This window comes from Colletotrichum paranaense (assembly GCF_030867605.1).
Source record: "Colletotrichum paranaense strain IMI 384185 chromosome Unknown Scaffold_5.1, whole genome shotgun sequence".
NCBI lineage: Eukaryota > Fungi > Ascomycota > Sordariomycetes > Glomerellales > Glomerellaceae > Colletotrichum > Colletotrichum paranaense.
In genome coordinates, this window is record NW_026848963.1 from 290,143 (window position 1) to 314,292 (window position 24,150).

Genomic DNA, 24,150 nt, shown 5'->3' on the forward strand with positions numbered 1-24,150 from the left:
ATTTGGAATATTGCCGTACCAATATCGACGGGCGAGGGATACGGGTGCCAGCATGCTTCAGCTGAGTCGGCATCCCTCTTAACATTGTGTTCATAGAAAAGGACATTGACCTGAATCATTGCAATCGAACAGTGGCAATGGTTTTGTACATCCTCATTCTATCGTCAAATCTCTTCACAGTCCCAGCACTCTCCCTTGCTTCAGAGTTTTCCGTTTCGATGTCTCTCGAGCCAGGGCAAACAACAATCGCGCCCAAGGCACAATTCCGAGTAGGCCCAGAGGCTTCGCAAGCTTTTCCCCTGTCCCCTGCATGCCCAACCCTAAGACTGTGTGGCCTTGCCTCTAGCGGGCAGCTCCCGCCCGTCGCCCCAACCGCGAGCTCCGACAGCTACCGAAAGCTTTGGGGCTAGAGCACATGCTACCTAGACCCAAACCGAGTAGCGCTGAAGTCCGTCATTCCGGAGACGGTTTCCGGCCTTGGAGCGTCGAAGGGCACCGTTGGAGGGAGGGGTAAGGAGGAATGTTGCTGGCCTGAGAATCCCGGACCGAACAAAGAACTCGCGCCGGCTTCGAGTCGGTATCTCTCAGGCTCTCCTCTCTCCTCCACTCACCAGAACACACCACCACCAACTGAATGGCCTCTGGTGCTATTCTCACCCACTTGTTGGCCTAGATTCGGCCGCACGGCCTAAAGCCAGACCAGTCAACAGGTGTCACTGACTTCGGGGTGGGCGGATCGACGCAGGCTCTGACACTGGCGAGCGGTGCTAATGCAGGGCGCCTAGCCTTGGCGTGCGTAGCGAGCTGCTTGACGGGTACAGCGCATGCGACAGGGCCCGTCGTCCCCTGTAGAGCGGCGCTTGGCTGCGGGTGCCGTGGGTCTTCGAGACGCCACAAGGGAAAAGATGGGTGGGATAGTCGCTGGGGGGCTTCCTTTTTCGGTCGTTTTCAACCATCGGAGGATGGACGGAAAGGCCAGGTGCTAGGAAAAACCTCAAACCCCCTCGAGCCGACATCCAAGGTCTCCGGTCCACCCACTCCGACCCGGTGACGACGTGGTGATAGGACGGCTGCAGGGCTTAACAGATGATGATATTCGCCGATGTTCGTGCCATGATATCATGGCGACCGGGTTGGCTGAAACGCAACAACGGGGGATTGACCAAATGACATTGGATTCCCCAGAGTCGAACTCAGGATTCCTGTTTTCGGCAAATTTATGCCGCCGGAGAAGAAGGTCGGATGAGGTCGCACGCTGTCGAGATGAAGGGATCTGGATCAGGGCTGTGGCTGGTATGGATGAGAGACAGAGTACTACGGCGCACCAATCTCAACTTGGAGTCATGGAGATGGATGACCACGGCCACTTGGTCTCCTTCATCCGTCCGAAGTACGCAGAACACATGCACACATGTACGGAGAGGATTCGCATATCCGTACACAGCTCAAAGATACGCTCTGGCAGGTTGGGATTGGGCTGGCAGCACCACATGTTTACCCAGACAACGAACATCCTGGGAGATCCTTCCCCCTCTTGACGACACCAACTTCTTTCTTGGTGTTCTGCACCAGACAAGCGCCAAAAAGAAACGGAGAAAAAAGTGTACCAGAGTGACACTGTTCTGGACTCTTGTCCGTCGACTAACAACGAGGAGGCTCCAGTCCAAGGCAAGGGATCAAGACATCTTTGCATCTGTCGAACTGTTCGCAGCCAATCCGTGCCTGAGGAACTCATGGCCCCCTTTTCTTCTCCCAGGCCAGGGACGCATTCCCATCCCCGAAGTCACCAATCATGTCTGATTCTCCATGCTCAAGTTCTCAACGGGGAGAAATCACCATGTCTCGCGAGCTCACTGGATCTTTGGATGCCGCACCACATATCCACGTCTTCCACCAATCCCGACTTCCACGTCAACATGGCCTCCGCCTCACCAACCCCCTCTCGGGAATCGATCGGGGCACACCCCGGCTCACCCCCTCTTCCGACGACCCCTCACCGCAGGTCAAGGTCCACATCCAGCACCACGGCACGGCAAGTCAAGACAGCCTAAAGAACAGGCCAAGGCCAGGAACACAGTGCAGTGCCGACCTCCCCGTCCCCGCTGCCGTGTGCCCAGCACCGCTGAAAATCGACCGATGCCATTCTCATATCCACAACCACGCAGAATCGCTGTCTGCTTCTGGAGCCCAAACATCTCACTAAACAAGCCCGACAAGTCCAACATTCCACGCATTTCGCTCCTCACCAGCACTCATTGGTCATTTCGGCCGTGGTACCTGATCAGCAGAAGCCACACCGCATTCGAGACAGGCCCTCCAGCTTCTAGGAAATTTCCTCCAAGCGGTCGGCTGCGCAAGCCTTCTGTCTCAGCACAAGACAGGCCGGTGGTCGCAGTCAATCCAGCAGTCTATCTTCGGTTTCTCAATCATCAATTCTTCTGCTGTTTACGACGTCTTACAGGCCAGGCCCCTTGTTGTTGCCTCGTCGAATCACATATTTGGTTGCTCCGAGTACAGGATAGAGTAGTTGCAAAAATAGCAAAACAAGCAGCCCCCTCTGTTTTGCGTGCCCGGTTCGTCCGAATCGCTCTGCTTGGGGGAAACTACAGCACTCTCACCATGACTCGACGGAGGGAAAGCTGTGTTCTATCTCTGACATCACTAGGCCCAGCAAAATCATCCACGGGCTTTGCATCGGGACAGTGCAATTGAGCTTGTGGCACTGACCCTGGTCCTGGTTGAGGTGTGCCTCCAGCCCAGCCCTGCTACCAGAGGCGACCTCCCCAACCACCCCTGGGCCACTATGTTCACATCAACAACCATCAGTCATCCACCCACCCATCCACACTCGCAAATCAATATTCAACTGCTGCTATGTAGTGAAAGTGTGGATGAGGTGGCTGTGATGTTGTTGTTGTTGGTCTGATGTACAGAGTAATAAGCCTGGAATGTACATGCAGATTTGCTTTGTTCCAAGTGCTGTTTGCAAGTAGCCGCATGCCTCTCTGCATATCAGATCACAACTAATACCAACCTTCACAAACACACATGGCTACTTACACCACGTATACACACGCTACTGCAAGTTCCTTAGCTCAAGGTATTTGGTCCATCAAATCCACATTCTGGATGTCAAAGACGCGCAATACCCACGGCTGAAGCTTATCTTCCTCCCCTACCAGCCTACCCACCAGGCCTTACTCACAAGTCTACCCTCCCTTTCTTTGTATATGAACCACCGGACCCCAACCCTCCCTCCTCCTCGGTCTCCCTCTCTTCAGCTCAACTTCGCCATCCCTGCCCATACTCTCGCTCATAGGGTTGCCCTCCACCAAGGAAGCCTGCCACGTTTATTTCACTGAACCTATTCCAACACCTTATTTCTTTCCACCGACCCTTCGACACTCACTCATACGCATCGCGCGTGGCAACGGCAAAGGAACAACAGACGACCATCACCTCACACAGCATTGTGCCAGAGGTACCATTCGAAAACAAAGCTCTCTTCCTTCCTCGGTTCTCTTCCGATCTCACGCTTCCCGTGCTTCCACGAGGCACCAACACAGGCAGTACCCGCCTTTTTGGGTGATTCTTGAACGAGGGCATTGTTGGACAAAGCGGGTCAGGAGCTTTTGCTGAACTACCCTTCACCACTTCACCTTTGGGCAAAAATAAATCAACTTGGTTGTTGGAAATTCTTCTCACCACCACATCAACATCTCACCTGAGCTACATTGCTTTGCCAACAAACTACCTGCCACAACAACCTTCACCGCCTCCTTAGGAACCACAAGAACTTCGATACAGGTAAGCTGATCTCTATTGCGACTCCTCTGTTGTCAGCGAGATGGGACTCCGATTCCTCTCATGGAGCGCGTCTCGCGGTTTCGTTGGCTCTATTTTGGCGATCTGTGAGCTTGCTACATCGCTCATCCTTCTTCTTCCATCATGGCGGGCGACGTCATGGGCTTGTGGCATCAAACCATGAATATACCAGCGTTGTTGGCCCGGGTATTTTCATTGTTTGATTTCTGGGTTCAGTCAGAGCTCCCGTCGACTTTTCTGTCCCTCCTGAGCTGTCTGGTGACTCGTGAAGTGGTTTGTACTTCATGATCTCGCTGGTCCTGCACGATCTTGCCTACATTTCCGGAGGATCAGCACACTATATGAAAACTCAGAATCCTCAACTTGAGCGAAAATGAATCAGTCTTGCTAATACATACATCTCTAGCCAACAAGATGCGCTCCTTCGCGATCATCCCTGCCGCTTTGGCTACCTTGGCCGTGGCCATGCCGCAGGCTGCTCTCAAGCCATCAGCGAGCCCCCCCGCCGGTTGCTCCACAAGCTACACTGGCAACTTCGGTCTGACCGTTGTCGAGCTCGGAAAGCGAAGCCTCGATGTAAGCCTACCAGCCTCCGGGAAAAAAAAGAGATTTTATATTGACAAACGCAACAGAAGCGTGGCTCCTGCACTGGAACTGGTTCTTTGGACCTCACCCTCAAGGACGGTGTCCTGACCGATTCCCAGGGCCGCACTGGCTCTATCGTCGCCAACTACCAATTCCAGTTTGACGGTCCCGCTCAAGCTGGCGCCATCTACACCTCTGGCTTCTCCGTCTGCTCCAACGGCTCCCTTGCCCTTGGAGGCTCCACCACCTTCTACCGATGCCTTTCTGGTGACTTCTACAACTTGTACGACCGTCACTGGGCTGAGCAGTGTTCTCCCATTCACCTCTCGGCTCTTCCTTGCGGCGCCGATGCTCCCGTTCCCTCTGGACAGGTTGTTGGTACCACCATGGTCGTTACCACCCTCGTCACGGTTATCGGCGACGGTCAGCCTCAGGTTGTCCCGACCACGATCCCCGTCCCTCTCTGCCAAATCGGCGATGGCCAGGTTCAGGGCCACACCACCCCCTGCGGCGAGCTGCCTCCTGTCACTGTGACGCCTTCTGCTCCCGCCAGCCAGCCTCCTTACACCCCCCCAGGAACCCCGGTTGCCCCTCCTGCAACCACCGCGCCGGTCGTCCCGCCGGTCCCCACCACGAAGGTGCCCGTTCCGGTTCCCTCGGTCCCGTCGACCCCCGTCAACAGCACGGCGGTCGTGACCACCCCTGGCACCACGGCTACCACGCCTGCGACCACGACCACACCGGCGGCTCCCCCCGTTGCTGCTGGCCAGAACCTGGCTCCGGCTTCGTTTGTCGCTCTCGTTGCCACTCTGATGGCAGTCGTCTGCCTTATCTAAGTCGCTTGACTCGGAATGTGTGGGTGGACTTGAATTGGTTCACAAAGGCTTAATTGGCATTTTTGCTTCTCAATACCCTGCCAAGAAATCGGCATTTTAATTCCATGATGATGACCAGGAAACGGACTTTGTACAAGAGCAGAGGATGGATGGGTTTGCAGGTTTGCAAATAGGTAGCTAGATAGTTGGAAGGGGCTGTGACAAGTTCCTGACTCCACCACTAGAGCAATACCAGCACATCTTCAGCTGTAATAGTTTGAAATGACTTCGTGATCAGTGACGGGCGAACATGGCATCCGATGTCGCTGCGCACCGCAGGGAGTGACATTCCACCTGCAGGGATGTGACTGGAGATAAGATAAGAGCTGCACGGACCTCAGCGCAGACATCTGGGCCGAACCTCCAAATTTCTGGCATGCGCATCCTACCGTGACGTCTCGGCCAACCTTCTTTCGCTCTGACAACACACGAACACCCAGCCATCTCTTTCGACCAACATCTCTCTCTACCTTACCTCGACCTGCATACGTACGCACGTACATCTGACACGTACGCAACGCGCACATACAGCCATGTCAGAATACTGGAAATCGACACCAAAGTACTGGTGCAAGCACTGCAGCATCTTTGTCCGCGACACGAAGCTCGAGCGACAGAACCACGAGGCGACGGGCAAGCACCAGGGTGCGCTCAAGCGGTTCCTGCGCGACCTTCACCGCGGCCATGAACAAGAAGAGCGTGAAAAGGACAGGGCGAAGCGCGAGGTGGAGAGGTTGAAGGGGATATCGTCCGGCACGCCATCATCATCATCATCATCCTTTTCAAGACCCGGCGGTTCGAGCAGCAGCGGCGCGCCGCCGTCGGCGGAGGCGCAGCGGAAACAGCAGATGGAACAGCTCGCCGAAATGGGCGTTTCGATACCGACGGAGTTTCGGGGCGATATGGCGATGGCGGGGGAGTGGACGGTCACTGCGACAAAGGTTGTCGACGACGAGGAGGCGGCGAGGGAGAGGGACAAGCCTGTTGAGGCTAAGGCTGTTGGGGTGAGGAAGCGGGAGCAGACGGAGGAGGAGAGGGAGGAGCAGGAGGCTGTGAGGGGGTTATTTAAGAGGCCTAAGAAGTGGGGGAGCACGAGGACGATGCCGGCTGACGACGAGGATCTTGATGCGTTGTTGAGTGGGAATACGCTGATAAGGGCTGTGAAGAAGGAGGAAGAGAAGAATAAGGCTGAGGTGGATGTCAAGACTGAGGTGAAGCAGGAGGGTGAGGGGGAGGATACGGCGGGAGCTACGTCTGATGCGCCGGCTGTTAAGAGTGAGCCGGTGGAGGACGAGGCTGGGAAGGGCTTGGACGTGCCGGCCTTGGGAGAGGACGGCGTCAAGAAGGAGGATGAGGCTGCGGAATCCACGGAGGCCGCGGCGCCGGCGGTAGTGTTCAAGAAGCGCAAACCCAAGAACATGCGACAAAAATGAAGATTTTCTTCTTTGGTGGGGAATGGATATACAGCAAGTCTGGGGTGCATAGCAAGGCGTTGGGCATTGGATTCATACACTACCGTACATAGATACGCTGTTTTCAAAAAGATGTACAGATCAGCGACCTCTCAGACGAATGGTCAGGGATAAATACCGTGGATGTTTGCATCATGGATGTTTGCATCATGATCAATGGGAGTATTGGTCTGGCCGTCTGGCGTGTTGGTGCACAGTTGCATTGCATTGGTGATGGACGAATCCTTCTGGAGCAGCAATACAAATACAGCGTCCCATGTCCCATCGTCCCATTACCAAACGTGCCAATTACTGGGCCTGAATCTTCCCCCGGGCGTCTAGGACGGGGGTTAGCGGGGTAACACGTGACTCACTGGGGAAATGGAAGTCACTGCGCGCACCGGCACCGGGCAGAACGGGGACATTTCCTTCTCTTCCATGCGTCCAGTCATTTATTTTCTCGGCACGCGTGGACCTCCAACTCCCGTCACTCATTTCCATTGCCTGGTAACGTGGTTGGGGTCACACTCACTCACGTCCAACCTCTCTCATCCAAGGTGGACACCAAAACCTAAACAGCGCAACATCAACGAACAAACACAATCAGATCAGACGTTCAATCTCACTCTCACCCGCGCACTCAAAACGACCTGGTACACCATGAGGCTTCGCAATGGAAAAGACGATGGTGTCCCCCCCAGCAGCTAGTCCCTCCACCATATCCCCAGCCAGCAGCTCTCACCTCGGCAAACGCCACGACCACAGCGAGGACGCCCAAGAATCGTCTTCCGGCGGTGGCTACAATGGCGGACCATCATCAACAACCGGCCGCAAATCCTCATCATCCGGCGGCTCCCGCCCCAAAAGAGCCCAAGTCTCCCGCGCCTGCGCCCGCTGCAAAAACCTCCGCCGCGCATGCAACGAATACCGCCCCTGCAAGCGCTGCGTCGACGCCGGCCTAGGCGACCAGTGCCTCGGCCTGCCCGGCCCCGTCTCCCTTGCCTGGGTCTCGGACGGCTCCCAGGCCTTTGGACACATTCCCCGCGAAGCTGTCCAGCGCATGGCCGATCTTCTTCCGGCGCGGGTCATGGATTACTGCGTCGATCGGTTCTTTGCGCGGTTGCACCCTACCATTCCGATCTTGACGCCCGAGTACGTTGCGCAGATGAAGGTCGTTGCCGGGCCGAGTGAGGTCGGGATGGAGGCGCATTGTCTTCTGACGGCTGTGTGCGCGTTGGTGCTGCTTCAGGTGGAGGAGCCGGAGAGTCTGTGGATCCAGGGTCTGATTCCGGAGAAGAATGCGCTGCATGGGCGCATGTTGTTCGAGGAGGCGCTCGCGGCGCATCGGAATTTCGCGAGAAGGTCGAATCCGACGTTTGAGCAGTGTCTGCTCACGTTTTTCCTGTACGCGTGCCACTCTGCGCTCTTTCACCACAGCCAGGCTTTCTTGTTTCTGAGAGAGGCGACGACGCTGTTCTTGCTGCTGCGGATGAATACACCCGAGGCGTCGGCGAGTCCGGCGGCGGCGGTGCTGGCGGACCGCTTGTTTTGGGTTCTGTTGGTGTCGGAGCGGTCGCACGGGATCCGGTACCGGCGGCCCGTGACGCTGCAGATCACGGCCGAGTCGCCTACCCTTGGCGCCGACGACCCGAGCCTTTCGGGGTTTTGGAGTTTGGCGGCGCTGTTCAGTCCGCTGGACACGTCGTTTATCGCGCTGTTGAATATGGAAAAGGTGGCGACGCCGCCGTCGAACGCGGCGTTGACGTATATCGAGACGGCGGTGAATGCGGCGCTGCGGTCGACTTCGGACCTCAAGGATACGCAAAAGGCGAACCTGAGGGTGACGCAGCTGTGGTTGCGGATTATTCTCTGGCAGCTGCGTCTGCGGTTCGGGTACCTTGCTGAAGAGTCCGTTCACTCGCCGAGCATGACGTATCACTACCCTCTCGAGGTGGCCAAGGACCTCGTGCTCTCGACGCGGGATTTACCCGTGGACAGTATCAAGGTGCACGGGGTTGGGTTGACGGAGAAGTTGTTTGACATCGCGAGCGCGGCGGTGGATGTGCTTGCGAGGGTGCCGATTACGAAGCCGTCGAGTCCGAGGGGCGGCCGGATGGGCGGGACGGGCAGTGGGCCGGAGGATGATTTGGAGTATATGCGGCGGCTTATTACGAGGTTGCCGGGGGGCAATTCGATTTACGATGACTTGTTGGAGAAGCATATTCAGCAGGCTGTGCCGAGTATGGCTATTGCGGGGACGTTGGCGCGTCGGCCGACGTGAGTTACGTTTTGATACCATGGATATGCAGCATATAGCACTTGGGAGGAGAAAGGAATGCGGGTTCAGAGATGGCGGAGTGAGGTTAAGACCTGTTCATTATGCATGAGATTACGCTAGTAGTGTATCTGGTAGAACAATAACTCCAAACATAGGGGTATCCAACATCCTCAAGGCCCGCTCCTCGACACGTCCTTTCCTTATCTCTTTTTATCTCCCATCAGGGGCATGACAAACACAGGACCTAATGCTCCTCGGCCAACTTCTTCTCGCTGTTGAGCTCATGCGAGTACGGATCAATCTTCGTCTCCGCAAACTTCCTCGCCGAAACCTTGTGCTCAAACAACAGGTCCAGCTCGGCGTACGTCCTCCCCTTTGGCTCCGGCACGCGGAAATACACCCACACGGACGAGAGCAGACACGTGCCCGCCCAAAACAGCGCCGTGCGCGCGCCCCAGTTCCACGCCGTCGACGACAGCTGGTAATTCGTCATGACATTCACAAAGATGTTGCTGGCGTTGTAGCCCGCGCGCGCGAGGACGATGGTCTTGTTTTTAAGGCGCGTGGAGGAGAGCTCCGAGACGAGGGAGTAGGTTACGGGACCGACGGTGAAGTCGTAGACGAACGTGAAGACGATGAGCATGGCGCCGATGGCCCAGACGGAGGCGTTGCTGTTGGAGAAGGAGAGGCAGCCGACGATCAGCAGAAGGCAGAATTGCGCGCAGAGACCGGAAAAGTGGATTGTGCGGCGGCCGATGCGGGACATGAGGAACCAGGAGCCCGCGGTGCCGACCATGCCGAGGGCGTACTGGCCCATTGATAGGGAGAAGGAGTTTCCGGGGTCCATGCCGGCCTGCGTCAAAAAGTAGGCAAAGTAGCCCATGAGGTTCTGCCCGCCGAGGGTCTGGACGAGCCAGATGCCGACGACGATTTCGGTGCGGCGGAGGTCGACGCCCTTGAAGCAGTCCGCGTAGGTCACGCCCTCCTTTGCGCGCTTTTCGAGCTCGTTTGTGTGTTCTATCATGGCGATCGTCTCGTCTGGGTTGAAGTTTGGTTGGTTGCGGGAGGTGAGGCGGAGGAGGGCGCGTTTGGCGGCTGGTTTGTCGTTGTGGCGGACGTACCACCAGGGGGATCTGCTGTTGTCAGTCAAAGCACGGCAGAGAATGGCTTCTGGAGGAGAAAAAAAAAAATAAGTATGGAATCTGGGGTTGAAACTTACTCAGGGGCGAAGAAGAGGCCGATGAGAATGGGGATGGGCCACACCCATTGGACTCCAAAGGGGATTCTGTAGGCCCATTCGTCCTGGTGGTGGTAGGAGCCCTTGTTGACGGCCGCGGAGAAGAATTGTCCGATGACCTGGATTTTGTTAGTTTGCAACGTCTTGTAGTTTGCCTTCTCGTCCTTGTGAAGAGTGACCTACCCAGCACATGTTGATGAAGGTGGTGAGATACGGCCTAAGAACGACGGGAGCGACCTCGGAGGCATATGCTGGGGTGACACTCTGGAAAGCACCCCAAGGGATTCCTGCAAGACGTTAGCAGCGATACTCGAAGCCAGGATGGAAGTCGGGGCATTACCGCAGAGAACCTCCCCAAGCACCAAGATCTGCACATTCGGCGCAAAGAACAGCACAAAGATGAACGCAATCATCAACACCAAGAACCCCATGGTCGTAACCCGATACCCGTACCGATCCGCCGTCCAGCCGGCAATCACAAGCCCGAAAATCTCGCCGGCGCGGGCGCCGTTGCTGAGGCCGGACTGCCAGGCGGCGGAGATGACGTACTTGTTCTGGGCCTCGACAAAGGTGCCGTACTTGCGCTGGAAGACGGCCGAGGAGTAGAGGTTGCTGAGGAGGGCGAGGTCGTAGCCCTCCATGATGAGGGTGGAGGAGAGGAGGACGGACCAGCCGATTGCTTTTGGGTAGGTGCGGATGGCTTCGAGGAGGGACATTTTGTGTTCTGCGGAGGCTGCTTGGGCTGCCTCCGCGGCGAGGTCTTCTGGGTGCGCGGCATTGTGGTTGTTGGGGGTTGCGGTGTTGGTGTCGTCTGTGATTGAGGTGTGGTGGTGGATGCCTGTTTCCTTGTCCTCTGGGACGGGGGAGGAGACCTTTGGGTCGGCCATTTTGAAGTTGATAATTGTATGTACGGGGTATCAAGATTTATGATGCTGGAGATATTACGGATGAAAGATTGGATGAGATGTATGAGATGATGATGAGGAGGATTGAGGGAGGCGGGTGAGACTCGGGGATGCGCGAAAGTCGGACGCCTGAAGGAGGGAGGTGAATTAAGTTGAGGAGGGCATTCGGGGCGTCTTATATCCCTCCAAGGGTGGAAGAACCCGAATCAATTTGACAGCTTCGGGTACAACAAGAAGGGTCGTAGTCAAAGTAACATTAGAAAGTGTTTGTAGCGCAACAGTGAACAATGGACGCGGTAGTGAGAAAAAGGTGAGGTGAGAGGTTGGAAAATAAAATAAAAATCAGAGCTAAAAGTTAAGTGACAAGATGCCCTGCGCTTGAACCGTGCGCTCTACCGTAGTAATTAGTTGCGGTTCCCCTTGGGGAATAAGTTCGGGGAGGGGAGGGGAGAGGAGGGGGTCCTGGACAAGATTGGTTTGGCGTGATTACGTTGATTTTCGTGTGTGGTCATGATGGGGAGGTGAGGGAAGGATTTTGCAGCATGTTGAAAGTATGTCAGTCTCGGTTGACATGGGGTGGTTTGTTGCTGTGCCAAGCATCTGATTTTGGTGATGAGCCATTCCCTCCCCGGTCCTCAGTAGGGTGGAGGTTAGTCGGTGGCTCTGTGGTGGTTAGGGGGAGGGGAAGATGTGTCGAATCACGTTGTTTTTCCCAACTCCATGGGCAATTTGTGGAGAAGCGGAGGATCAGTCTGTCAGTCTACCGGTACGGAGAAGGTATGAGAAATGATTGTGGGGATGACATGGAGCGACAGGATTGGTCTCTTGAATCTCGTTTTGGAGGGTTTCCCAGCTGGACCATCAAGAATTTGGAGACGAGCATGGAGATGGAATCTCAAGCTATGGATTGATGGAGAACCAAAGGCTTCACTAAGCCCTCTACAGGTCTGGTGATGGCGTCCTCGACTCGTGCCAAGGTGTAGCTGGAACCCATTCTGATCATTCTGAAGATGGCGGCACGAGGCGTCAACAGGAGACTCCGCCGGTGAAAGTTGTTGTGTACGGAGAGTCCGTATAGATAGATCAAGGGAAATAAGGAAAAAGTAGGGATCGGAAGGATGGGTTGACGCTATTCGCACCACGGCATCCATCTCACGAGGTCGAAACTAGATTGAGCGCCTCACCATCCCCGAGCCGAGCTCCATGCGCATGTGCGGCGTAGCCACCGTCAGCCAGGCCCGGGGCGTGGTCTTTCCCCAGATTCGGGATGAGACCAACCCAGCCATCCATGATCCAGCTCAGTTCTCCAGACTTTTGTTGGACGGCCCTGAAGCTCATCACCACTTTTTTCTTCCAGAGGCTTGACTGAGGCGAGGTCTGATTGGTGGGAAGGCATGACGTTTGTGGCTCCCGCGGGAGACAGGGGGGGTCGGAGGGAGGTGCGGAGTCTAGCGGAGCATCTCCGGGTCCGGGTGGTCTCCACTATTCGAGGAACGACAGGGAAGGCGGAGTCTCCGCCCGTTGAAGATTTCTCTTTCTTCATCTTGTTTGCATCTTGTGTCACGGTACATCTAGAATGCATCATCATCCGATAAATGACAGCCACCATGTGCGGCGGATGCGGAGTCTAAGCACTTTCTTTCCATGTTCCAAGCCGCCGGAGCGCTAATCAAAGGCTAATAATGAGCAGAAAAATCATATGAAAATTGAGCAAAAGACCATCCCGCATATCTCCGCTTCTTCAACAACTTTACGGAGTCCTGCGCACTTACGGATGCTTCGTATCCACCTTGGCACATCGAACGGGCGGAAGCAATGCGGAGTGAGGGGAAACCTGTCTCCTGCGACCATACGTTGCATACCTCACCGTACCTTACTGCGTATGGATACTTGATGCGAACCTGTGAGAGTGTGCGAGAGAGAGAGATGCAGCTACGAAGACTCAGCAATTAGATAACCAAGAAAAGGCGGGGAACAAGCTCATTCTCCCATCGGCATCTCCACAGACAAACGCACTCTCTTTTGAATTCTTACCCCGTCACACCTCACGCGATGCATCCTTTTCTCCCCACGGCCCTTCTACGGACTGATTCCGCCGGCACGACATTCATCCCCCCCCCCCCCCGTCCTCGATAGAAGCAGAAACCCTCGCCCGAAATGAACCACTCAACCCACACACGGCCACGATAACCACGACTCTACTCCCGAGTCCATTTCCCTTCCCACGAATATCCGCTACGCATACTCCCCCCACGCCCATCGCTCTTCTCTCCGCTGCAGGTCATGTCGCCACGCCAATTTTCTGCCCCGGCTACTGATCGCCGCCGTCCCAAGTCCGATGCAGCCCATTTGCCGCGTGGTCAAAATGCGAATCGTTCCCGGCGCGTCCTGACCTCTGCCCATTGACCTCGGATCTCTCCCACACTCGATCCTCACTCAACTTGAAATCATCCTCCTCCTCTGCCACTCATCCCTCCTCCTCTGCCACTCATCCCTCCTCCTTCTTCCGCCGTCTGTCTGTCCCTCTCTGCTACTCGTCTACTTCCACCTACCTGATTGACGACAACCCGCCCTCATTACAGCGTGGCTTGATACGGTGATACCTATCCAACAGCCCCTCCTTCACCATGGGATCCCTCGTCTGGGACGATGAGAACCGCTGGGTAGGCAAGCAGCCCTGGTGGAAAGACGCAACCTTTTACCAAGTCTACCCCGCCAGCTTCAAGGACTCGGACGGCGACGGCTGGGGCGATCTCCCCGGCCTCATCGCCGAGGTCGACTACCTCCACGAGCTCGGTGTCGACGTCGTCTGGGTCTCTCCCATCTTCGAGAGCCCCCAAGCCGACATGGGCTACGACGTCTCCGACTACCAAAAGATCTACGCACCCTACGGCACCGTTGACGACGTCGATACCCTGCTGGACGAGTGCCACAAGCGCGGCATGAAGGTCATTCTCGACCTCGTCGTCAACCACACCTCTGTCGAGCACGCCTGGTTCAAGCAATCACGCTCCTCCAAGGAAAACCCCAAACGCGACTGGTACATCTGGAAGCCCGCGCGCTACGACGCCAACGGCGTGCGGCACCCGCCGACAAATTGGCGCGGGTACTTCGCAGGCCCGACGTGGACCTGGGACGAGCACTCCCAGGAGTACTACCTCCATCTGTACGCCCCCGACCAGCCCGACCTGAACTGGGACAACGAGGCCTGCCGCGAGGCCATCTACGAGGACACGATGCGCTTCTGGCTCCAGCGCGGCGTCGACGGCTTCCGCATCGATACCGTGAACAAGTACTCCAAGCGCACAGACTACGTCGACGCCCCGGTCACCGACCCGACGTCGCCGCACCAGCCCGCGCCCGAGATGTGGTGTAATGGACCCCGCATCCACGAGTACATCCGTGAGATGAACCGCAAGGCCCTGGCGCCGTACAATGCCGTCTCCGTCGGCGAGCTATCCCTGACGCCGCACCCGTCACAGGTGATTCCTTACGTCTCAGCTGCGGCGAAGGAGCTGGACATGGTATTTGAGTTCTCCGTGATTCGGCTGGGTAACGGGAACGGGTTCGGCGCAAAGTATATTTACCAGCCGTTTCCGCTGTCGACGTTGAAAAAGTACACGGAGACGTGGCAGTCCTTCATCGAGGGGACGGATGCCTGGGCGACGGCGTTTTGCGAGAACCACGATAATGGGCGCGCGGTGTCGAGGTTTGGTGATGATTCGACGCCCGAGCTGTGGCTTGCTTCAGCCAAGACGATTGCGCTGTGGCAGGCGACCATGTCTGGGACGCTATTTCTGTACCAGGGCCAGGAGATTGGCATGACGAATATGCCGGCCAGTTGGGGGATAGATGAGTATAAGGATATCGAGAGCAGTAACTTCTACTCGGAGGCGTTGGAGTCTGGGGATGCGGAGCGGATCGAGAAAACGATGCATGGCTTGCGCATCTTGGCGAGGGATCACTCGCGGATACCGTTCCAGTGGGATGATAGCCCCAACGCTGGTTTCACGAGGGAGGGCGCGAAGCCGTGGATGAGGGTGCATGACGAGTACAAGTCTATCAATGCCGCGAAACAGCGCGGCGACCCGGACTCCATCCTGTCGTTTTACAAGAGGGTGCTGAAGCTGAGGAAGCAACACCGCGATGTGTTCGTCTTTGGGTCGCATCGGCTGATTGACCCGGAGAACGAGAGGACGTGGGCTATACTCAAGGAGAGCCCTGCGCCGGTGAATGGGAAAGAGGGCGGGGTGAAGAGGAAGGCGCTTGTGGTGATGAACTTTTCGAAGGAGGACGGGGAGAGTGCTGGGGATGTGGCGGCGTTGCTTGGGTGTGAGGCGCCTGAGGTGCGGTTGTTAGTTGGCACGAGGGAGGGCGGGGAGTTGGTGAAGGGGGTTGCGCCGGTGTTGAAAGGGTGGGAGGCGAGGATTTATACCAATTTTCGAGAGTTTCTATGTTAAATACCATGATGCTTGGCAGAAGTTGGGTTCAGAAGCGAGGAGGGGCTCTAATGATATCGATGTTCATGCCAATCTAGACTAGTTCCTAGATCTTATGTACCCAACTTTCTATTGCTTAAAACCTTTTCTCGTTTCAATAAATTCCAACCAAGGTCTGGGAAGTAACAAAAACACTCTTGGCATTTTATAGTAACACTATACCCTTAGTTGGAACCAATAATCGAACGACATCCAGCGCTTACATACAGACAGGAAGCAAAGTAGTTAAAGTAGAACAGCAAATACTGAGCTTACTCCGAAGCGTCCTCTTCATCTCGAGCTTGGAAAACAATGACCCCATGTCCCGCGTCTCCATCATCGAGCGTAACAGACTGGATGTCAGTACTCATTTCTTGAAATTCTCCTGCAGCCGGCAAGCTCGCTTCGCAGTCAACCGACTCCGGGTCTTTAATGCCGCTCTTCTTACGTTTCATAAACTCGCCGTAATGGAGTTGCTGCCTCTTCCCCCATCCCTTCGGCTCAATCTTCAATAACTGATAGCCGAATATGATATCCTGCATCGCCTCGAACCCATGCTGTTCTCTCTGGCCCTTTGAACCACTCACTTGCGCCCCAACACTAACCTCGGGCGACACTTCCACCCCGACCTGAGCATGTGCCGCCCTGTCTGAGCTACTGCTCTGCTTCACAGCAAACCCCTTGGCGATCTTGAGTACCGTGATCATGTACACCGGCTTCGCCTTAATCCTCTCCATATTCATAAACGGTTTCACTGCGGGACTATTACACCGCTCGTGGATCTCCTCGTGCGAGGGGTGGCGCAGGAGGTACGTCGTCTCCAACACGTCCATGGTGTATTCGCCGTGCCTGACGTTACTGCGGCTGGCGCCGACCTTGAGTTGGATCTTCTCGAGGAAGACGCTCCACATGCTGACGTCGAAGCGGCGGGCTGTCTCTTGCGACATGCGCCAGTTGCGCTCGCACGCCGTGTCTGTGGCATACGCGCTGCTACTGCTGGAGTCTGCGTAGCTGCAGACTACGTGCGAGCTGAAGGGGTTGACGATGATGTTGCCGATGGCGATGGGGCCGACTGGGCGGAAGGTCCCTTGGGGGCTAGGAGGTATGTTGGGTTCTGTACGAAGTCCATGTTGGAGTCAGCCAGATGGAGTATCTAGTGAAGTAACGTCGAGTCTGTTGGACGGCTGCTTGCCCAGCTTGCTGATTTTTAGTACCTAAGCACATCGTCTTAAGCAACCTGGCACCCTCCTCCCCCACGCTCTACACCGATAGAATATCGTGCTTCATTGGAAAATGAATGAGGACTTGCTGTCCCCATGGAAATTTCTTCCTCTACAAAATACCGCAATCAGCGCGGCTGAGGCCCGATGGCATTCCATGCATTACGCTGGAATCAAGGGCATCACAACCCAACGAGATCCGGGCACAAAATCACGACCGCCGCATACGCGACATTCAAATATTGCAAACTAATGATGCGGAAATTACGGAGCTAATACCACGAGGCTTGGTCAGATATGCTGGCTTGACCTGCATCAGGTGAAGATATCCGTCGGTAACGAACTAGGGACAGCATTGCGCCTATTAACCTTACGCATTTAGAGCAACGCGAATGAATAACGAAATATGGAGTTACCAAAGTAGAGAAAGAAATCAAGATATCATGAGCTAATTGGGAAAGGGAAATACCAAGAATAGGGGTTTGCTATGCATCATCCCAAACCAAATGCCGAGGTGTAAGACAAGCTGTCTTACTCCCTTGAGAGGCAACATGCCTTGCTTACTTAACATGAACGCCTATGATACTTTTATTGCCCGTAGCTTCGACTTGAGATTGCTGATCGACGTTGTTGTTCGCAAGATAATAACACTCAAGTGATACTGCAAACTCCTCGATGGAAGTTGATAAAACTCAACAAACATCGAGGGAAAATATTTTCCAGATGAGCAAACCTCCGTTGCGTACCTTTAGCATCTACAAGGAGGGCATTGAATAATTTCCCTCCTCCAGCGCCTAATTGCGACGAAAGTACTGGGAGGAAAAGAAAATGCTTTCTCCTAGGTCATTCGAACACTGGACTCGGGGAGCATGGACCTCTTTCGAACGTCTTGTGCCCTGGCCGTATACACCTTTCATCCAGTGGCCATGTCAAATCCTTTGCTATCCTTAATTTGGATTCAGAAACGATAAAGGTGATAATGGTTTGAGCCTTAATATCCACAGATTCGGGGTGCTGACGAATTTTACCATCAGTCAATGTTCCTAACTCCATGTCAAACTCCATTGGGCGCACAAGTAATACTTGAACAGAAGACTCTGCCGCCACGATGCAACGAATATCTCAGCTCACTCTTCGCAACATTGGGCTACCAATTTATCCGATGAGATTCGAGTATAATATTCAATAACCGACTCTCTACAACACTCAATAAACTCTCAAGAACGTGGGGTTCTTGAAGCTTCGAAATGATCCTTTTTAATTATCGCATTGGGTGCCGTCGTAGAATGAACGGTTACACAACGTAGCATATTGCACTGATGAAGCTAAAGCTTTGATACAAGTTTCGTATTACGAATTCAATCTATTAACCCATTCATGAGATGTTCGTAATTTGAATTGACTCTGACGGCCTTATGAAATTCGGAAATCGATAACTTGATGTGACAGGAAGTCTTCAAAACTACTCCCGTTGGACGCACCGATCCTCAGTCCTTCATTCTCGTATTATCATAGAATCTCTCTGAAGGAGTTTAAGAATCTTATGAATGTAAAATTTCTGTTCCTCATAAAGAGTCTCTAAGCTGTCATCTTCAGCCGATTCACTAGACGTAGTCAATTCTGAATCCGAAGCTTCTGATCCGCTGCCTTCTTGGACATCTTGTTGATCTGGCTTGCGTACTGAGACTTCTTGAGTCTCAACCTCAATGAACCCCTTGGACACTAGTTTTGAGATTTAGCTTGGCAGCGAAGATTTTGAGCGGAGCACTAACCAATCTCCAAGATTTTCTCCAAAGCCTCCAGCAAGCCCTCGAGGTGACGGTATATTACTTTACTCGCATTATTTCTATCTCTCAAGTGATGATCAAGTGACGATTTACTGCTTCTTCTTGTGTTGAAGCTAGCCACCCAGATGTTAAAGTCGGCCTGACGGTCTTCCATCCACACTGGAGCAGAAGTAGATCCTGAGCTGACGATGAGCCGGCCGAAAGCAACTTTGCAGTCTGAGATAAAGTGGGGATTGGGAGGGGCTTTCATGTTAGGATGCAACTAGTTGGTGTTGACTCATAAGGCGAATGGATTGCGATGCGAGATAGTCTTTTCTCAACACCGAAATTATGCAAGGAAGAGATCTTTTAGTACATTCACCTTGGGCTGTGGGTGAATAAGAAACTAGGGAAGCGGCTTTGATGGATTTTCACAGGGGAAGCAACGCCAACGAGGGAAGTTTGAGGTAGAGAAACGTGAAAGGCAGCAACTGTTTGAGAAAAGAAAGCCCAAAGGAAACGGGTTTTGGTCTGGGTGTCTGCTTCGCGCAAGCTTGGTTTTGTCTATTATGAGCCAAAAGCCTGCATCTTTTTCGACACTTACGGACAGGGTATATCGGTTCTTCGACTCTCTTGATTTGAATCACGTCTTGTTTCACGGCATTACCCGTCGATCCAAACTCACTTACCTTACTTCTAACGCAATCCGTGGGAACGGTGATTCTGGAATCTTTAGTAAGGAAGAAAAGTATGCATAATAATCGAAATACTCAAGACGTTCTAATGTACAAAGATCTTGTTCCTATCGCCAGGCGGGACTATCCGTTTGTTTGCAACCACTTTCTTGCGCAGAATTTCCTTCGTTTCGGCAACATGGGCTCCAGAATCCAAGCCGTACACTGCCCTTTTCAAGTAGGTCTCGTAGTGCCATGTTCTATCCAGAACACCCATGTGTATCCTGGTGAATCGCAACGCGCAGACGAAGTCGGAACATCGTGCTGATGCCAGTGTGATGCTTTCTTCTGACAAACCTTATATCATTGCATCAACGCTTGCCAGCCTAGAGAGGCCACTATTGAGAAGTCAGAAATTATGTAAACAAGTACAGTGATCGCCTTGAAAGATAATGGGGATTGCTAGTTGGCTGACTTACGCTCTGAAGCCTTCATGGAATAAAGGCCTCTTCCTTTCCGACCGCAAAATTTGCGCACCGCGAGCAACAGCAATGCCAGTGACCATGAGTACAGACGATGACCCCATTCTGCTGTGTAGACGTATGTGATCCGATACCTCTTTGCCAGCCATGCAGTCCTGAATGTATGCCGGCGTTACTTCGATCGTGTAAGTATCGAGCACTTCAAACTTGTCATGGTAAGTGACAGTATCCTGAGATGCAATGTCGGCGTTGGTAATTGCAGTAGTGCCAGTCGCAGCTGTGAAAGGTGCATCATTGTGACCGGATTGGTTGATTAAAGGTCCTGAAGTAAGCCCCCAGAGTACGTCCTCAGACCTTGTATGGTGAATGGGCATATCCACCGGGAACTTCGTTGGCCCCCGATAGTTGATGACGTTGTTAAGATGCGCCAAATCAGGTATGATCTCACCGCAGCACCAAAGCCCCTTGACCAGCCCGGTGACTCCGGTTTCGTCTTCCAATACCATAGGCGGCGGATAGTCCGGCTGTCGCAATGGGAACCAACATTTTTCGCTCATTGTTGCAAGGATGAAGTCAAAGAAAGAAGTATGATCCTGGAGACGATCTGAATGTGATCGCTTAAGGTGTTGCTGCTTCAATATATATCTCGAATCAGTCGTTTGATGGTCGGGAAATTGCGACCTCTGAGTTTTCAGGTTTGCCTTTCTGTTGGAGCGGAGTTGTATGGAGCATCCTCCGAAGGCTACTTAGTCGATCACCGAACTTGTTGCTATTTGTGATCCAACAACAGCGCTTAGAAAGTGAGTGCCTAGGTTGGCAGTTGGGCGCTTAGAAAGACAGCGCTTAGAAGAAGACCACTTGGTTGACCAACCGTTTCTCACGAACCAGTGGATCCGATGTGCATTGTCCCTCAGTGTTATCGCAATCCCAGTTCAACCTGCTTTCGATGCCAAAATCACATCGCAGGCTCGTTTCGGTCCAACAGATTCTTAGCGCCCCCATCGTCTACTTATATGATCTCCAACTCGAGTTTGAGTAGATTCTTTCGAACAGATTTTACCATTGATTACTTTTGAACAACATTTCAGAAATTCGTATTTTAGCCATGAAAGAAGGCATGCTCCCCTTTTCGCTCAAAGCGACTGACTTATTCTGCAAAGTCGTGGACGAGCTGCTCCAAAGCAAGCAGAACGTGCAGTTCTTCAGTCTCCTCCACACGAATCTGTCAGGCATCATGCAGTGGCTGAAAGACTTGTCAGAAAGCCCCGATGCAGATACTTCGCAGGGAGAAATCCTCCATTTTTTGATTCTTTTCGAAAACCTGCTCCAGGTAAGCACTTGCAAGTTTGGAATCTTCGCTAGGTTTTGTCAAGTTATCTAATGCTTTAGCAGTGGCCGGGCCCTCCTGGTAAACACCTCGAGTCTCTCGACCCCATTACATATGATTTGGGGTGGTTTCCTCGACTGTCAGACTTCGTTCAACATCCTGAGATGGGCAACGACCTGATGAGGGCATTTGCTTCAAGTCCCAATACCTCAAAGCTCCGTCTACAACTGTTAGGGTCGCTCGAGCTATTCTCCAAGAGATCCAATACAGACCTCTTCATCGAACACCCGAAGCTGGCCGACTTTGTTCAGACAAGCATCCAAGAATCAGATACAGGGGACTATCAGTATCACCTTGCTGAGTTGCACAGAGTGCTTGCGATGAATTCGATATGTCAACGCAGAGATGAAGAGACGGCCATTGGTGTGAGTCTGAGACTGAGAGGGTTTGAAAGGAATGAAAGGACAACAGATGATGTTACTTTCAACGTGTTTTTTCCTGATCACCCTCATGGTCGTCCCCACGAACACCATGGTAGCGAAGCAAGTCATTGGCAAGACACAAGGATCTGCATCTCTAAGAAAAGGTCATTACATCCCCTCATTGGCGACAGTCATTGGGCTTTGCTGACAGTTTGACCTTAGGCGAAACACTGTCTCATGGATTCCAGAGCCCATACCAAACTCAAATTTTCAGGTTCTCTCGAAAGAGTATTTCTGTGATACGATATCGCATCGGCAGCAAGCACAGCTTCGACTAGTCAATCAGGGCGACAGCTTGGGCGTCCAACAGTGCGCACCGTTATCACGATTCTTCTGTCCACAGACTTCAAGCATCAAACTTTCCGAAATACTCGGTGATCAGCTCACGCGAAAGCAAAGACTAACAATAGCTTACCGTCTGGCCAACGCTGTATGGCAGTTTTACGATTCAACTTGGATGCGTAGGGAATGGAACAAGGACACTATCCATTTCATGCTGGAACGTCGTGGCAATACGGCCAAGGCTGTATACGTCGACGAGCCATTTCTGTCGGCTCACTTCCATGAACCTGAGCCTTTGTCCGAGGACAAGATGAGGTTCCGATACCACCCTTTGCCCAAGGTCCTGGCGCTTGGGATCATGATGTTGGAGGTCGAGCTGGGTCTCAAGATTGAAGATCACTGTCAAAATCGACCCGAATGTTACGACGCCGACGGCAACCTCACAGTCAATGCAACTCACATTATCGCCATGGAAATCTTCAAGTCGTCAGACCTATGGGAGGAGAAGGAAACATTCGAACCATTGAAGGAGCTCATCGGAAATTGCTTGACTGCGGATCCGTTCAGAAACATTGTGGAACATCCAAGGCGAATTCGCGATGCCATCTACAGTCACGTCGTTGTGCCACTGAAGAAGTTGTATGAGACGGCTTGGGGTGACTTTGAAAAGTCGGCCGTCCGACCTATCCGCATGCAGTCGGAAGGGGCTGCGGTACCTTTGAATGCTGGGCTCCAGCGTCTCGCGATCAGTGCAGGCGACCGACACCGCACTATGACGATGTTGCCAGCGAAGGGCTCGGTCTGCGAAGCAGAAGTCAGGTTCGTTCATTCTTGTCAAGTCTTCGTTGATGTCTTCGAGGTCGATATGGCTAACGTCAATCGCAGTTCCGCTCCTACCTCCGATAAATGGTTTGATAAGTTCGAGGGACTGAAGCTTGTCACGCGCCTTTCTCCAAGCCAACGCGACGCTTCATACGCACCTGCCAGGGTAGCTATCCTGGACACCGGAATCGATAAGCGATACTCGCCGTCTATCGTCGATTTCCGAGACTTTGTGGACTATCGGAATGTCAAGCCCTTGGACAGTACCGGGCATGGAACCTATACATTCTCATTGCTGCAGAGGGTTCACCCGGAGGCCCAGGTTTTTGTTGGCCGTGTTTTTAAAGAGGGTCATGCAAACGATGATACCGCGAGTATCATGGCCAAGGTAAACCACATTCCTGCTCCCAATACGACAGCCTCTCTTGAAATTGTCATCTAATGTGAGACCAGGCCATTCGCCATGCTCGAGAAGTTTGGAAAGTCGACGTCATCGTCATGCCATCCGGCTTTGAATGCGATAACGAAGACATGTTAAGGGCAATCGAGGAAGCAAACGCAGCCCACGTGCTCATCTTTGCCGCCGCCGCAAACCATGGAAACCTCTCAAACATCACATTCCCAGGTCGTCTCTACCGCTCTGAGAAGACGTTCTGCATGTTCTCTACAGACGGCAATGCCAGGAGTCTCCCAGCTTTTAATCCTTCGCCCTTACCAGGTGCTCGCAACAGCTTTGCGATCTTGGGACAAGGCATCAAAGCCACGAGTGGTCCTCCTGCATCAGGGACCTCACTCGCGACCGCGATTGGCGCAGCGCTCGCTGCGCGCATCATTGACTTCTCGCGACATCAAGATATCCGGGGCCGCATTCGCAAACCGGAACACTTGAAGCGAGTGGAGGGCATGGCATCGGTGTTTGCCAAGATGGCGAGGATGGACGGCGGTTACCAGTGCATCGCCCCGTGGAGACTGCTGCCGTTGATGGAATACGAAGACTTGATGGACGTGTCTAATCGTCCGTATGTCCGCCATCGTATTTGCGAGGTCATCTCTGGGGCCTTGGATGAGGTCTACGGATGAGGGAAGTGTCTCGATGTAGAGGCTGAAGCGTAGACTCAGGGCTGGCGGCATTTCTGCCGACAAAGAACATGTAGGGAGGAATAATCTGCCTCTGTTAACTCCCTGTATATCTGTTCCTACTTCTGTAATATTCAATGCCACATGTAGCCTGCGACTACTTCCATTTTCCACGCATATGCTTCGGCAAAACTGTTGAAGAATATGATTGGTGTGTCATTCATCCATCACGGCACAAACACAAAATGCCACGACGATCACTGGAGACGATGCAGAGAAGCCTAATTTTGAACATACGAAACGTTGATAGAGCATTTTGGGAATCATCCAGGAAGTCTAACCCTGGCAATCTATGAACCTATCTACAGACTTTGTAGGAAATGG

At 53.4% G+C, this 24,150-nt stretch overlaps 9 protein-coding genes across 9 annotated transcripts; 6 read left to right on the forward strand and 3 right to left on the reverse strand.

The window, feature by feature from the left end:
• Positions 1 to 1,792: 1,792 nt before the first annotated feature.
• On the forward strand, positions 1,793 to 2,203 carry CPAR01_06396 (uncharacterized protein; the record flags this gene model as incomplete). Its single annotated transcript, XM_060490668.1, has 1 exon — positions 1,793 to 2,203. One exon carries the CDS (start codon positions 1,793 to 1,795, stop codon positions 2,201 to 2,203), a length of 411 nt encoding a protein of 136 aa, XP_060349542.1.
• Positions 2,204 to 4,239: 2,036 nt separating this feature from the next.
• Positions 4,240 to 5,246, forward strand: CPAR01_06397 (covalently-linked cell wall protein; the record flags this gene model as incomplete). Its single annotated transcript, XM_060490669.1, has 2 exons — positions 4,240 to 4,401; positions 4,458 to 5,246. 2 exons carry the CDS (start codon positions 4,240 to 4,242, stop codon positions 5,244 to 5,246), a joined length of 951 nt encoding a protein of 316 aa, XP_060349543.1.
• A 572-nt stretch (positions 5,247 to 5,818) lies between these two features.
• Positions 5,819 to 6,718, forward strand: CPAR01_06398 (U1 zinc finger protein; the record flags this gene model as incomplete). Its single annotated transcript, XM_060490670.1, has 1 exon — positions 5,819 to 6,718. The coding sequence occupies one exon, from the start codon at positions 5,819 to 5,821 to the stop codon at positions 6,716 to 6,718; it is 900 nt and encodes a 299-aa protein (XP_060349544.1).
• A 691-nt stretch (positions 6,719 to 7,409) lies between these two features.
• CPAR01_06399 (uncharacterized protein) lies at positions 7,410 to 9,017 on the forward strand (the record flags this gene model as incomplete). Its single annotated transcript, XM_060490671.1, has 1 exon — positions 7,410 to 9,017. One exon carries the CDS (start codon positions 7,410 to 7,412, stop codon positions 9,015 to 9,017), a length of 1,608 nt encoding a protein of 535 aa, XP_060349545.1.
• A 241-nt stretch (positions 9,018 to 9,258) lies between these two features.
• On the reverse strand, positions 9,259 to 11,138 carry CPAR01_06400 (sugar porter family MFS transporter; the record flags this gene model as incomplete). The annotated part of the gene is made up of 4 exons (XM_060490672.1): positions 9,259 to 10,147; positions 10,234 to 10,370; positions 10,435 to 10,538; positions 10,592 to 11,138. 4 exons carry the CDS (start codon positions 11,136 to 11,138, stop codon positions 9,259 to 9,261), a joined length of 1,677 nt encoding a protein of 558 aa, XP_060349546.1.
• Positions 11,139 to 13,783: 2,645 nt separating this feature from the next.
• Positions 13,784 to 15,616, forward strand: CPAR01_06401 (alpha amylase; the record flags this gene model as incomplete). Its single annotated transcript, XM_060490673.1, has 1 exon — positions 13,784 to 15,616. One exon carries the CDS (start codon positions 13,784 to 13,786, stop codon positions 15,614 to 15,616), a length of 1,833 nt encoding a protein of 610 aa, XP_060349547.1.
• A 290-nt stretch (positions 15,617 to 15,906) lies between these two features.
• Positions 15,907 to 17,017, reverse strand: CPAR01_06402 (uncharacterized protein; the record flags this gene model as incomplete). Its single annotated transcript, XM_060490674.1, has 2 exons — positions 15,907 to 16,748; positions 16,978 to 17,017. 2 exons carry the CDS (start codon positions 17,015 to 17,017, stop codon positions 15,907 to 15,909), a joined length of 882 nt encoding a protein of 293 aa, XP_060349548.1.
• Positions 17,018 to 19,769: 2,752 nt separating this feature from the next.
• On the reverse strand, positions 19,770 to 20,333 carry CPAR01_06403 (uncharacterized protein; the record flags this gene model as incomplete). The annotated part of the gene is made up of 1 exon (XM_060490675.1): positions 19,770 to 20,333. One exon carries the CDS (start codon positions 20,331 to 20,333, stop codon positions 19,770 to 19,772), a length of 564 nt encoding a protein of 187 aa, XP_060349549.1.
• A 548-nt stretch (positions 20,334 to 20,881) lies between these two features.
• Positions 20,882 to 23,769, forward strand: CPAR01_06404 (extracellular alkaline serine protease; the record flags this gene model as incomplete). The annotated part of the gene is made up of 4 exons (XM_060490676.1): positions 20,882 to 21,106; positions 21,169 to 21,528; positions 21,800 to 23,077; positions 23,143 to 23,769. The coding sequence occupies 4 exons, from the start codon at positions 20,882 to 20,884 to the stop codon at positions 23,767 to 23,769; spliced, it is 2,490 nt and encodes an 829-aa protein (XP_060349550.1).
• Between the last annotated feature and the right edge of the window lie 381 nt (positions 23,770 to 24,150).